Here is a 13,028-nt window from a genome sequence, read left to right as displayed (position 1 = left end):
TCGGTCGCGATAGACGGTGGTAGCGGTGAATAGGGGAGTATGTGTCCTGACGAGGAATTAATTATTACAGAGAAAGAGAGGTAGGATGGATGAGAGAGAATAGGATGAGAGAGGAGAGAGGTTGAGTCAGAACTAGTCGAGAGAGGAGAGTGTGAGAGTGAAAGAGACTCAGTTGTGGGTTTTCTTTCTCCCTTTTGGTCGTCGTGTCCCCGCCGTCCCTCAGCAGTGGCTGGAAAAAAAAGGGCCTTCCCGCGTCGTGACAGGGGATAGAAAGGGGATTAGCGTCCTACCTTTCGATTCTTTTATTTATCGTATACAATTACTGAGCGGAAAGAAACCCAGGAGAGAGAGAGAGAAAGAGAAAGAGAGAAAAGACTCTCACTCAACTCACAAGGATCAAACCTCGGCCAAGTGGGGACAATCCGGACGGGGAGAACGGAGAACCCCTGGTCGAACGTTCCTGTTCACAACCCCTCAGTGGAATTGATTACTTGGGGACGATGGGTTATCGTCGCATTCTGGAACCGTTCTAGAAGAAAGAAAGAGAAATTCTGTCACCCGGTGAATCGCCAATCATGGTCTAAGTTATCTGCCTTCGGCCCTGGGGGACGACTACAAAATAGCGGACTCAGATAGAGTCCACTCACCGGTGGGGACGGCAAACCAACTAGTAACTACGTAGTACTACTGTACTACAACGAATGCGAGAACTGCCCGAACCAAGTCTGATCTAGTTAGAATCGAACACGACTCCACCGGGGAGATCCTGGGAGCCATGTGATAATCAGGAGAAGACTTCCACTTAGGGGGTAGACTAGAGAGGAGGGGTACACTCGATCGACATCCTCTCCCAAGAACTACAAGCGAACAGTTGCTCCATGAGGCAACCAAGGGAATCATGTCTGTCGTCAGAGGTATCATTGATTAAGGTGTCACGTCATATCTGTGGTTTGTAGTTTTAGACCATTCCTTCCATCCTTCCCAATCGATCAACCATCTCTTGGGAATAGGCGACAGTTAGACCGGACAATTTACTGCTTGTTAAGGTTGGTGAAGCGCAGGTACCTATCTCAAGTAAGTCACTGTAACAACAAAGACAAGGGAAAGAGGGGGGAGAAAAACATACGGCTTAACAGTACGAATCTCACCAAACTTCTTCTGCGCATCCTCCGTCGAGACCGGAGGGGGAATAACAACATCATCACCGGGCAACCAGTTAATCGGGCAAGCGACACCATTCTTATCAGTCGTCTGGAGCGCATCAACCACACGGAGCACCTCGGCAGTGTTCCGGCCCGTCGAAGCAGGGTAAGACATGATCAGACGGATCTTCTTAGCGGGGTCAATGATGAAGACGGAGCGGATGGTGAGAGCCATGCCCTTGGCGTCGACGTTGGTGGTGTCCTGGTAGTCGACCATGTCGTAGGCGTAGGCAACCTTGCGCTCGGGGTCGGCGATGATGGGGAACTTGAGGTTGGAGCCGTTGACCTCGTCGATGTCCTTGATCCAGGTCTTGTGGGACTCGGTGCCGTTGGCGCTCAGGCCGATGAGCTTGACGCCGCGCTTGGCGAACTCAGGCTCGAGCTTGGCGAAGGCGCCGAGCTCGGTGGTGCAGATGGGGGTGAAGTCATCCTGTATTATTGATCAGTTTCTTCGTCTCTTTATTCTTCTTGTCTCTTTGTGATGGTGGTGGAATTACAGGGTGAGAGAAGAGGATAGCCCAGCTATCGCCAATGTAGTCGTGGAAGGTGATCTCGCCGTTGGAGGTATCGGCGGTGAAGTTGGGGGCGGTCGAGCCGAGACGGAGACTATTCAGTCAGTTAAACTATTTGATAGAGGCGTGAAAGAGATAGACAAAGAGTAGACAGGAAGATAGAGAGTGTGGGGGGGGTACAACTTACGGGGTCGAGCGTTCCTGAGCCATGGTGAAGTAGGTAGAAGAGTGAGTTCAAAAGAACAGTAAGAGATTAGAGCAAAGAATACAGAGAGAAAGAAAAGAAGAGAGAAGAGATCGAGAGGGGAAGAAGATTTATAGCCAGAGCGAGAACTCCCCGCCGGATTGTTTATCATTACTCCATCCTCAGGCTACTTCCAGGCACCTCCACCGTCGTGACAGTTGATTCTGCCACCCCTCCTCCTCTCCCCCAATCAGAGTCTCCACTTCCCTCTCTCCGATCACGCAATCTGTCACCGCCCGCATCCTGATTGGTCAGTCATGAGCTCATCCAAGTGGGATGTTTAGCGCCTCAGGTCCACCAGACTACCACTACTAACTTAGGTAGAGGAGAGAGTAGTTCGGGCAGGGCATCATCGTGGTCGCCGATACCTCAAGGTCCTCACTTGACTTGGTTGATTAGACACGACGGAATAGAGTATTGTATAGTGATTCCATCTATAGTCTAGAGGAGCTCAACATCTCTTCGATACCCTACATCACTCGAGACACCCGAGTCTTGAGTCCTGTCGGCCGACTGCCCAAGGGATAACAGTCGAACACGCCCTAAACCAATGACCTCCCGGGATGATGGCGCAATTGCGCACATCACCTGCCGTCATTCATCCACCGGTCGAGGCTACCGGACACAAAGGGACTGGCCTGGAGAGCACTGAGAAGAATGGAGGAAGATGCAACTTCTAGGGTTTGTCGTACCTACGCCAGCAAAAGAAAGGTTAATCCCGACCCTGGCACCGGTTTCTGGAAGACCCGGGGAACGAATCAGGGGGCCCGGACCGTCGCCCGACCCACTTGTCAGGTCCTTTCCGCAGATGCATGTCTTTCCTTTATTTTAATTGCATGTCCCTGTAGCTATCTACTTGCGTAGTCCGGGGCGAGGTCGGAGTGTATATACAACTAGATGGGCCGGAGATGCCGCCGATTAATGCTGGTGCATGATCTCCTACAGACGTCAGATCAATCACAACCTCAAGAGAAGGCCGACTCACGCTCGCAAACTTGCTCCGAGCCCGGATCTGGGGCCCGTAAAACACCAACACCCACGGCACTATCGTCAACAAAACTCCCTGACATCGTTAGTTCAAATACGACCTCATAACGCAGCCACACTTACAATCCCACCGAGCAGACTCGACGCGCCCGGATACCCCAGGTTAGTGAACATAAAGCCCGTCACCAAGGGAAAGACCCCGCCCAGTATGTTCCGACAGAATGACTGGGCTGCAATCGCCGAGCTGGCATATCGATGGTACGTGTCCGCCAGGTAGTTGAACGTCGCCAGATAGATCGAGAAGATCCCCATCGTGGAACACCCCACCGCCAGCGTCGGCACGATCCAAGGAATCGACGGGAACGACGTCCACCCGAACCAGAACAGCCCGATCGGCATCAGCACGGACTCGATGCACGCAAAGTACAGCCGTCCCTCGGGGGTACTGGACATCTTGCCCAGTCGACTGGCAAGGTGTTCCTGATAAATGCTCAAGGGGGTAGCCAGCAATGAGCCGATCGATACCGCTGCAAAGACCGAGCCGCATTGTTCAATGTCAAACCCGTAGTTCGTGGAATAGACGAGCGGCAGGGAGCTGAATTGCAAGTACAGAACCGCCCAGCTAAAGGCCACCCACAGCGAAAAGAAAAACACCACCGGCTCGGTGAACAGGAGATCTACAAACGTCAGAATCCCAACGCTAACAAACAGCAAGGGGCAGAGGACATACGGAACGGCCGGTAGCAGGAAATAGAAATCATCTTGGCGATGCTCTCGCGCTCCTCGTCACTCTTGACCTTCCACCGGATGCGCTGCACCCGCTGCTTCTCCACCGGGTCCTCCGCGCCGAAGACCACGCCATGGTACCCGGCATCTTCCAAGGCGTCGTAATACTGGTTGAGCGCCTTGGCTTTTCGGCTGAGGAGCACACTCCCCCTCGTCTCGTCCAAGAAGAAAAAGAGAATGGCGAGAAAGAGGGCGGCGGCGATGGCTTGCGAGTAGAACACCCACCGCCAGCTGGCGCGCTTCGCGATGAAGCCACTGATCAGAGGCCCCAGACCCGTTCCAAAGAGGACGGCCCCGGAGAAGCAGGACATGGGCGCATTCCGATCCTCGGTGTGGTAAATATCGCTGATCACGCCGCCGACCATGGTGGAAAACGTGGATCCACCAATACCCAGGAAAAACCGCGCGACCAGCATTCCAGCAAAGGAATCCGTCGCTCCACACCCGATCAAGCAGACTATTTGACATTAACCTCATCCTCGCGGGATTCGAGATGGGGGAAGAAAGAGGAAAACGGACCTGTAAAAACCAGTCCACTGGAGACAAAGATTGGTCTTCGACCATTGATCTCCGAGAAAGGCGCGAGAACCATGGGGGCAATCCCGAAACCCAGTGTGAACAGGGTGATACCCAAATTATACACGACTTTGCCGACATGCCACTTTTCCATCAACTCGTTGGCAGGCGGGGTATATTCGCCGGCAGCGTAGGCTGACATGGCGGTCACTCCGCAGGAGATGATGGTGACGACAGTCTTGCGGGATTCGGACCATAGGAAGGGGGATCCATACTTGGCGAGGTTGGGAGCCGGGGGTGGATCCCGCTGGCCATCCCGTGGACACAAGATCCCCACGGGGTAGGGCAACGGGGTGTCGAAGTCGAGGTACTGGTGCTCGATCTCGTGGGGAACGTCTGCCATGGTGGTCGTCGGTCGATGGTCAGGTTTCGGGGCGGAGTCGTGACTCTGAGACAGGTCCCATTGTGCGGGCCTCGATTGGAGGGCGTTGTCTTCTGGTGCGCTCGTGTCCGCTTGCCGACGCTCTTCCGGTTCGGTTCTCATCCTCGGGAAAGGTTCAATGATTCTTGTGGACAGACAGCCCGCCAACCACGACTTTCTTTTTTCCCCGCAGAGAGAGAGGAGACAAGAGAACGACAAGAAAGCACGACTAGGAAAGTAAGATGGTCGAGGTAGGAGAAAACCTTCCCTAGGCTCAGTCCGGAATAGAAGAGACCCTGACCATCTATCTCGTAATTATTAATCGATCTAACCAACGGGGGCGATCAACTAGTTCCTCGGCCGTTCTAAGTGGAGGAGAAGCTGGACGAAGTGGGCCAGCCGATACCGGGTTGGACTGATGCGGTTGTCTTATCTTTCTTCTGATTGTTCTCCGTCCGACACCAAGCTTGTCGGTGCAGATCCTGTTTCTCGACATCTTATACTCGTCCGATGGGGAATTGGCATGGTAGATGACTGGTTGACGAACTCTAGTTAGGATTGAAGGTGGAAGTTTCGTCTGGAGCGAGAAGGCGGTCAGTAAGTACATGATCATTGGAGGTATCCTTCAGAGTCCGTCTACAGTGGATCCTCATAGTCAGAGATGGAGTATCAGGTATCGTGGCATATTGCTGGCAAGCAGGATATGGCTCTGCTAGTCTATATATATCCCCCCTCCCCCCCTGGAGAGAAGTTGAATCTATGGACATAGTTGACACGTGACATTCCTGCCTGAGGCGTCACGCGCAGGCAACGCGTCGGTCAAACTAATTTTCTTTTTTTTTTTTTTTTTTTTTTCTCATCATTATTGTTCCCCTCTTTTTCTCTATTTTTGAATGATCATTTCTGATCCCCCCATTTTGGTTCCTTTTTTTTCTCATTTTTTCTTATTTTCCTCGAGTTTGGATTACTGACTGGGTTGGTTTTGTTTCTTTTGAAGTTGTGAACTTTTGATGCTGCCTTGATTTATAGAACTTAAAATAAACCAGCTCTCTGATTCTCTCTGGTTGTCTCTTCATAATCTCTCTTCTTAAATTATTTATATATAGTTATATAGTTTACATTTTTCCCTCTTTTTCCCTCTATCTACTTTCTTTCTTCCCCTCATCAATCTCTTCTCCACGTCGGACGAGAGATCTGGGCGTGTTCTGGATCATCTTCTGTCGCCAATTTCACTGGCCGATCCCACCTTTTTTCTTTTTTATTATTTATTCTATTATTTTATTCTATTATTATTATATTATTTTTCTTCTTTTTTCTCTTTTTCTCTTTCTTTCTTTCTTTTTTTTTTCTTTTATTTTTGGATTGATTTTCCTCTTTCCTTCTCCATCTCCCTTTTTCTCTTGATTTTATTTTTATTTTATTTTCCAAATCCGACCTCTGATGCTTTCTACAAAATAACCAAATTACATCAACCTCCCTTTCTCATCCATAGTCTCTATTGTCAATCCTGATCTATTCGTTCCCATCCGTCTTCACCTTGGATTTCTTCGCTCAGCTATTTTCCACCGCGTCTCCAATGACCAAGCGTAAGGCTGAGGGCGCGCCGGCCGCCGACGAGATCGCCTCTCCAAAGACCGTAAGTCCTCTTGATATTGTTATCTACGCGGTTCCTCGAATTCTTTTCATAGCATCACTCCTGGACGTCCTCCTGGGCCTCCTCCCCTTCCCCACAACTGAGCCAGCCTCATGGACCGTGATCGGGTAAGCGCGTCATGTCAGGGCCATCATATATCAGGCTTCCCGTGATCGTCGCGTCTTCTGCTGGCCATCCTCATCCCCATTCAGCTCCTATCTTCTCTCACACTTCCACCACCTTCCCTTCTGTCTTCCTGTCTCTCCCCTTCGTTCACTGCGGGACTACTTCGCTCGATAAGATAGTCTTATCATTCAACTCCCACTAATGTCGTCATCGCCCGTCCAGACTGCCACCCCCGTCTCCGGTGAAAAGCGCAAGAGAGGCCGCCCACGGAAGTACCCCGAGGGCCAAGGGCCCCAGCCGACCCCCGGCCCCAAGAGAGGTCGCGGTCGTCCCCGCAAGGATCCCAATGCTCCCGGTGCGTTTGGTCTTTTTCCTCTCGCCCCGAATCGGTGAAGATCCGGGGTCCGATGGTGCGCGTCGATACTAATCGGATAGACACTCCCTCCAAGCCCAACACCCCCCGCGATGGGAAGCGACCGGTAGGACGACCGAGGAAAAGCGTGAACGGGGCCGATGTGGCGCGCCTGTCCAAGTCGGAGTCTGCGGACGCCAAGGCCGACGAGCCCAGCTGCTCATACTGGCTCTTGAAGGCCGAGCCCGAGTCTCGCATGGAGAAGGGCGTCGATGTCAAATTTTCCATCGATGATCTGCAGGCCCGCACCAAGCCGGAGCCGTGGGATGGTACGTTTACTCCCTCCCATATGATCGATTGCAAAGACTAACTTTGGTCAGGTGTGCGGAACCCCGTCGGTAGGCAGATCTAGGGTCGACATGTCCAAACGCAAGCTGACAGGTACAGCACGAAACCACATCCGTGAAATGAAGAAGGGCGACCTGGCCTTCTTTTACCACTCCAACTGTCGAACCCCCGGGATTGTGGGTGTGATGGAGATTGTGCAGGAGCACTCGCCGGACGGTGAGTCAAGATTCCTTTATCCTCTCAGTTCGAAAAACAGGGCTGACGAAGATAGAATCTGCCTTTGACCCCAAGCATCCGTACTACGACGAGAAATCGAACCGCGACGAGCCCAAATGGTCCGTGGTCCACGTCGAGTTCCGCCGCAAGTTCGACAACCTGATCTCCCTGACTGACCTCAAAGGTCACTCCGCCCCAGGTGGGCCGCTGGAGAACCTCCAGGTGCTGAAGCAATCCCGATTGAGCGTGTCCCCCGTGTCAGCCAAGGAATGGAACTTCATCCACAAACTGGTCGAGGAAGCTTCCGGGTCCACCGACGGCGCAGGCAGCGCGGAGGAATCCAGTGAGTAACCTAGAGGGAATTTATTCGGTGTTGATGGAGCGATCTGGTTTTCGCAACGAATGCGAGTATCATTTTTTTACTACTCATTTCATCTTATGTACAATCAACGGGCTTATTTTTTTTTTTTTTTCGGTCCTTCCTGATCTCTCACTTTTTTTCCCCTTCCCCCTTGCATGCTGTTTGCCACTGATTGATGGAAAGCACGGCAGAGTACCAGCACCAGCACCAGCACGATGATAGTGAGCTGTAGACATTGATTGACTATGCCCTATTGATTACGTTGTAGAATCGTATATGTATTAGTTGTCATCCTATCTATATCTATTTGTAGTCTTGACCACGTGTAGTAATTGAACTCATCAGTGTATACCGCATAGTAGCTGTATTTCTTGTCTTGGTAGCTTGAATAATACTATCAAACTACATTGTGTAGCACCATCATAAGCCATAGTCAACCTTATAAACCGTAGACCTCTAACTATATATAGTCTCATCTCTTGTGATAAGGTAGTAGTATATACTAACATCCCTCATCCAATCTAACTGTAGTAAGTACTAGACTCGAAATACATGCAAAGGAGATGATGAGTAGAGTAATAGATACAGACATATTGCCATGTATTAGCTGGTCTACTCAATAACTAACACCTTACCGATTACCATGCTCACTTATATTCCATTCCCTTTCCTTCTTGCTTTCTTTTTTTTATCTAGTCAGCTAAATCGACTTTGAAATGAATAACTCCTTGCTGCCATACTAAGGTACCTAGGTATGCAGAGATAGACACTTCTACAGCCAACTAGCCAGGCTATTCTGCCAGATCCTGCAGTGAGCCTGTAAGTCAGTAGAGGTATGAGTAAGTACATACCAGACTGCAGTCATCTCAACAATGAGTCATGAACAAAGTATAAAGCTATATTCAGGTGGCGCCAATGTATTGCCCACAGCCAGACACCCAACTCTTACATATCCATCTACTCTATCACAACCGACTCGCTCAGTCTTACCAGGTGAATGCAGTAGACAGATAGGTATGCATACATATTTGCACACATACATATCCAATATATACCACACCAGACACAACTAATCGATCGAACACCTGTTCCACGGTGCATGTATGTACGTTATAGGCATAGATGCATATGAGTGCATATATGTATGTCTGCATGTCTGTCTGCATGTATATATGTATATGTAACCAATGCATCCTGAGACCGCCCAGTATCCGATGTAGCTGACCCTATGCATCATAATAGTAAAGCGATGTATCTACCTTACCTACCTAGCCTAGTATAAGGTAGGGCAGGGTAGATGGGCAGCACCTGATGAATGCAGTGCAATGCGGGGGTACAGCATGTACTAATAACAGCCCTACCTAGGGAACAGGTCAGTCAGCAGTAAGGGAGTTGCGGCCTTGCGTGAGGATTTTTATATAGATATATACTGTAGGTAGACAGGTAGATGGGTATCCATCTGTAGGTGCATCACTACATACATCTTCAAGTCGTGCGGCAGATACACATGCATGCATGCATCTTAGGCAGATACATAGATATATTATAGATAGAATGTCTCAGACAGATCTGACTTATTCGTTCGATCAACGAGATCAAATGGGAGACTATACAAAAAGTGTAGGTAAGGTAGGTATATGGGCAGGTGGTATACACTGCATGATATCATGCCCAATCGTCATACAGTAAGCAAACTTCCTACCTGGTAGCTGGGTAGCAATCTTAACTCTACCACCTGGCACTAACTATATACCCACCTACCAGGCTGTCAGTATAGCTTCCTACCATTCCCCTACCCACCCAGGCATAAAGGTAGCATATGGTATATGATATGTAGTCAGAAACAAATCCAGCTAGATATACCACTAAATCCCCCCATCCAACCCAATCCAGACACACACACATATTCATTTCATCAAAAACACCTACATAGGAAGTAAATCTACCAACCCAACCTACTGCACCTCTCTCCTGCAAGCACCCACATCCAGTAACCCAGACGCACGACAACAAACCACCACACCACACCAAGCCCAATCCCACGCCTAAGCCTAAGCTCGAGCCTAATCCTACACTATACTACGCTCCACTATCCACCTGAACCTCCTACCTATTACTCACAACGTACCAATTACCCAGGTAAGATAGGTAGGTAGGTAGGTAGGTACACAACATAGCCCCATGCAAGAACATCAAGGTGGCAGTGATAGTGATGTGGGGTGTGCAAAGACATGGCTGGCATACGTCGGGTGAAAGAATGATGAACTGTCCAGCTCTAGCTGCACCTCACCACCCAATCACAATAATCCACAATAAAACACAGGCGTCCAACAAATCACATTGGTGGGGTCAAGGCCAATCAATTAATTGACTGGCTTATTTATTGTCTACCCCCCTTCCCCAAACCTACCAGATATCTAGCTGCATGTCTGCGTTTTCTGTGTCCTCTAGGACCTAATTGTGGATTGGAAGTGAAAATGAAAATGCGACGTTCGCTGCAGGTTGGCTGGGTGGGATGGGCCAATAGGGGCAATAGGGGGGTGTTGGTTTGGTTTATTTTACTTTTTGCTTGATTATTCGTTTGTTTCAGTTATTTTGGAGGGTATGTACTGGTGTATTGTTGTGTTCTTGTCAATGTTATTATCATGGCTTGCATATTGTTTTAGTTACTCCATCAGGGCGGTCTCTATTATTGAGAATCAAGCTCGACTTCTGGACATCTAGTAGAACATGTATCTGTAATACATACCATACCATACCATACGAACAAACAAGTATCAATACCCATACCAAACCAGACGGCCCCCCAGATAGAGACATGCATGCCGCCCAACTAACCCACCAAACAAATTGAACAGACCCAGGCTAACCGCCTAACCCTGTCACTCGCTGGCCGCTCTGTCGTGCAGATGCATGAAGAATTGATCATGTGAGGCTGCCTATCTGTATGTGCTCCCCTGTTTCTGTCAGGAGATATAATATCCTGTATGGAGTAGACTGCAGAATGGAATACAATGGTATGGGTATCAACAATATGATTTCTCGCCAGACACTCGGTCTACTGGACATGATAAAACAGCCGCAGGATAGAAGATAGTCTAGCAGATCATAACTGCCCACTTCACAGCGGTGAGCTGGTCAAAGTCAGGGGAGGGAGAAAATAAAAAATAACCACGGCCACAGCACAACCAACGCTGCCCAACTGGCAACTACGCCAGGCTTACACCGCATTTCCTCCTTGTGGGCTGATGGGCGACGGGTCTACCCCCGGGACATGGATGGCGACAGCCTAGCACTGTTTTCCGCAGGAACTCCATCCACCTGGCGCTCCTTCTCGGCTCCCCATGGCCCAATGGCCAGCGATGCAGAGACGTTTGAGCTAAACTGGGTTTGTTTTCTTTTACCGCACCCCCCTCTCCCGCTTCGACCACTGCTGGGGCTGAGTTGGCCGGGCGCTGTGATTACCTTTTCAGTCAGCAAGCATACTGCTCGCCCCCTCTTTTCTTTTCTGGCTGGTCTTGTAGAGTGTGGCCGGGGAGGCTGGTCGACCGACTTTCCCTACCGGCTGTCAATCTGTCCCAGGATGAGGCAATACGGTTGACCTGTTGTACCCAAATGTGCTCCGTGTCCGCACGTAGTGTAATTAATGGTTATTGATTCCGTCGTTCGTCCTGCTTCGGTCGAAGATTAGCACTATCTTGGCGATCACCCCGGATACAGCCTCCCTTGGAGCCGCCGGTCGGCTCACGATGATGTAAATCGGGGCGTGGGAGAATCCGCCGTGCTTCGCTGGCATTCTAGAGCCGCCGGGCGGTAAGTGATTTTTCTTGATCACTACCGCTAGTTAACTCACGATGAGCGATTATTATCGAACGCCCTCGGATGATCATGACGGTCCCCCAGCTCTTGAACGATGGTTGAATTCCACGGAATCCAAAGTGGAGGGAGAGAGTGGGCCTCCCTCTCCGCGTCAGCCAGCCAGTCTGTCTGTCATCGTCCGTCGTCGTCGTACGCTGGGTGCCTCGTTGGTTAAACTTACTGCCCCCTGTATGTCGTACTGACTGGGACACACAGACCTCGGAGAACGGGTGATCAATGCAGGCAAAGGAGTATAATCAATAAATACCTGTCAGGTCAACGGCTGTGCGTCCGAAGGGCTCGATCCCCCGGCAAGAGCATGTCACATATCACATATCACATACAGTGGCGGCAGCGGTAGCACCTCCCCCCGCCTGTACGGGGGACGGAAGTATAGTAAGATAATATCCGGGCGCCTGGGACCCTGGGACCCTGGGACGGAATGAGCCGTCAGCCGTGTCCATACCCAAGGGACTCGGATTCTAGAGGCCCGTGGATTGGATTCCCCCCGGTTCTGTCACGCAGCTTGCTTCGACTTCGAGAGCTCCCTTTTACCCACTTCTTGTCCTCCACTGGCTCCAGACAGAAAACTCCAGCCAGGGTGAATTCCTATTTGTTCTCTGTCCGCCCCATCCTCCATCCTTGCTCCACCAGGGTCCTTGTCTGGGACAAATGAGGTGCCACACGGGAAGTTTGCCGTCCCCCAGCCTTTAGGTGGGAAATTTTGTCGGCGCTATCATTCCGAGGAAAGTACCTAGCTCTGGATGTGCCAAAAAGGCCAATAGTGCGGTCAACGGTTTTTTGACAAGTCTCCCCCCTCCCATCTCTTCCTTTCTCTCCGATAATAAAAATAAATAGATGAAATGACAAATCAAGCTTAACCCCCTTTCGGATCTCTTACATGAAACCGGTCCTTCAATTCCATCAACTGGTCTTTTGGAGTGCTTATTCACATGACAGGTGATAGCTCCAAATCAGTGGAGACCTGCATCGTTGCGTTTTTCAATAATTAGGCCGATAGTTTGGGCGATTGGACCGTTAGGGACTTGACTCTGAGTCAGTGTCAGGGACCCCGAAACTAGAGCTCCAGCTGGACGAGCTCTCTCCGGTCCAGACTTTCTGGTCCATTCCAGTCTAGTAGGGATAGAGTAAACGAGCTACTAGTGAGTACTTTAGTCGAGAAATCCATACAGGCGGTGAGGTTTACCGTCTTACCAGAGATGATCCACTGATTTCCCGAAATCCGCATCAGTATTCGACGATCAATCGTCAGGATTTGAGTTGTCGACCCAAAGGACTATATCATGGTCCTACATCGGAGTCGATCTCGAAGGAAAATGGTGTTCTATAGTAGTATACTGTATAGGTAGTAGGTAAGTCGGTAGCAAAGGTAGTGATATGAGACGATAGGAGGAAAGATGAAGTAAGAAGTGGGGGGGAAAATGACCTTGGCGCCTAAAACAACA

The 13,028-nt window shown here is 50.1% G+C and overlaps 3 protein-coding genes across 3 annotated transcripts; 1 reads left to right on the top strand and 2 right to left on the bottom strand.

The window, feature by feature from the left end:
• Positions 1 to 624: 624 nt before the first annotated feature.
• On the bottom strand, positions 625 to 2,053 carry BDW47DRAFT_22047 (peroxiredoxin). Its single transcript, XM_024818481.1, has 4 exons — positions 1,902 to 2,053; positions 1,700 to 1,808; positions 1,127 to 1,632; positions 625 to 1,065 (listed from the first exon to the last, which is right to left on the bottom strand). Exons 1-4 carry the CDS (start codon positions 1,922 to 1,924, stop codon positions 1,032 to 1,034), a joined length of 672 nt encoding a protein of 223 aa, XP_024672683.1. The 5' UTR covers positions 1,925 to 2,053; the 3' UTR covers positions 625 to 1,031.
• Positions 2,054 to 3,047: 994 nt separating this feature from the next.
• BDW47DRAFT_117135 (MFS general substrate transporter) lies at positions 3,048 to 4,650 on the bottom strand (the record flags this gene model as incomplete). The annotated part of the gene is made up of 3 exons (XM_024815038.1): positions 3,048 to 3,622; positions 3,676 to 4,188; positions 4,251 to 4,650. 3 exons carry the CDS (start codon positions 4,648 to 4,650, stop codon positions 3,048 to 3,050), a joined length of 1,488 nt encoding a protein of 495 aa, XP_024672682.1.
• A 1,978-nt stretch (positions 4,651 to 6,628) lies between these two features.
• On the top strand, positions 6,629 to 7,694 carry BDW47DRAFT_117134 (EVE domain-containing protein; the record flags this gene model as incomplete). The annotated part of the gene is made up of 4 exons (XM_024815037.1): positions 6,629 to 6,782; positions 6,863 to 7,108; positions 7,221 to 7,343; positions 7,399 to 7,694. 4 exons carry the CDS (start codon positions 6,629 to 6,631, stop codon positions 7,692 to 7,694), a joined length of 819 nt encoding a protein of 272 aa, XP_024672681.1.
• Positions 7,695 to 13,028: the final 5,334 nt, after the last annotated feature.

Source organism: Aspergillus candidus, assembly GCF_002847045.1.
Source record: "Aspergillus candidus strain CBS 102.13 unplaced genomic scaffold BDW47scaffold_18, whole genome shotgun sequence".
NCBI lineage: Eukaryota > Fungi > Ascomycota > Eurotiomycetes > Eurotiales > Aspergillaceae > Aspergillus > Aspergillus candidus.
This window is presented reverse-complemented; position numbering and strand designations above follow the sequence as displayed.

Coding starts and splice junctions, on each gene's coding strand:
- BDW47DRAFT_22047 (XM_024818481.1), bottom strand. CDS start 1,924: ATGGCTCAGGAACGCTCGACCCC. Junction 1,633..1,699: donor CTATCCTCTTCTCTCACCCT/GTAATTCCACCA, acceptor TCAATAATACAG/GATGACTTCACCCCCATCTG. Junction 1,066..1,126: donor GAGATTCGTACTGTTAAGCC/GTATGTTTTTCT, acceptor TACTTGAGATAG/GTACCTGCGCTTCACCAACC.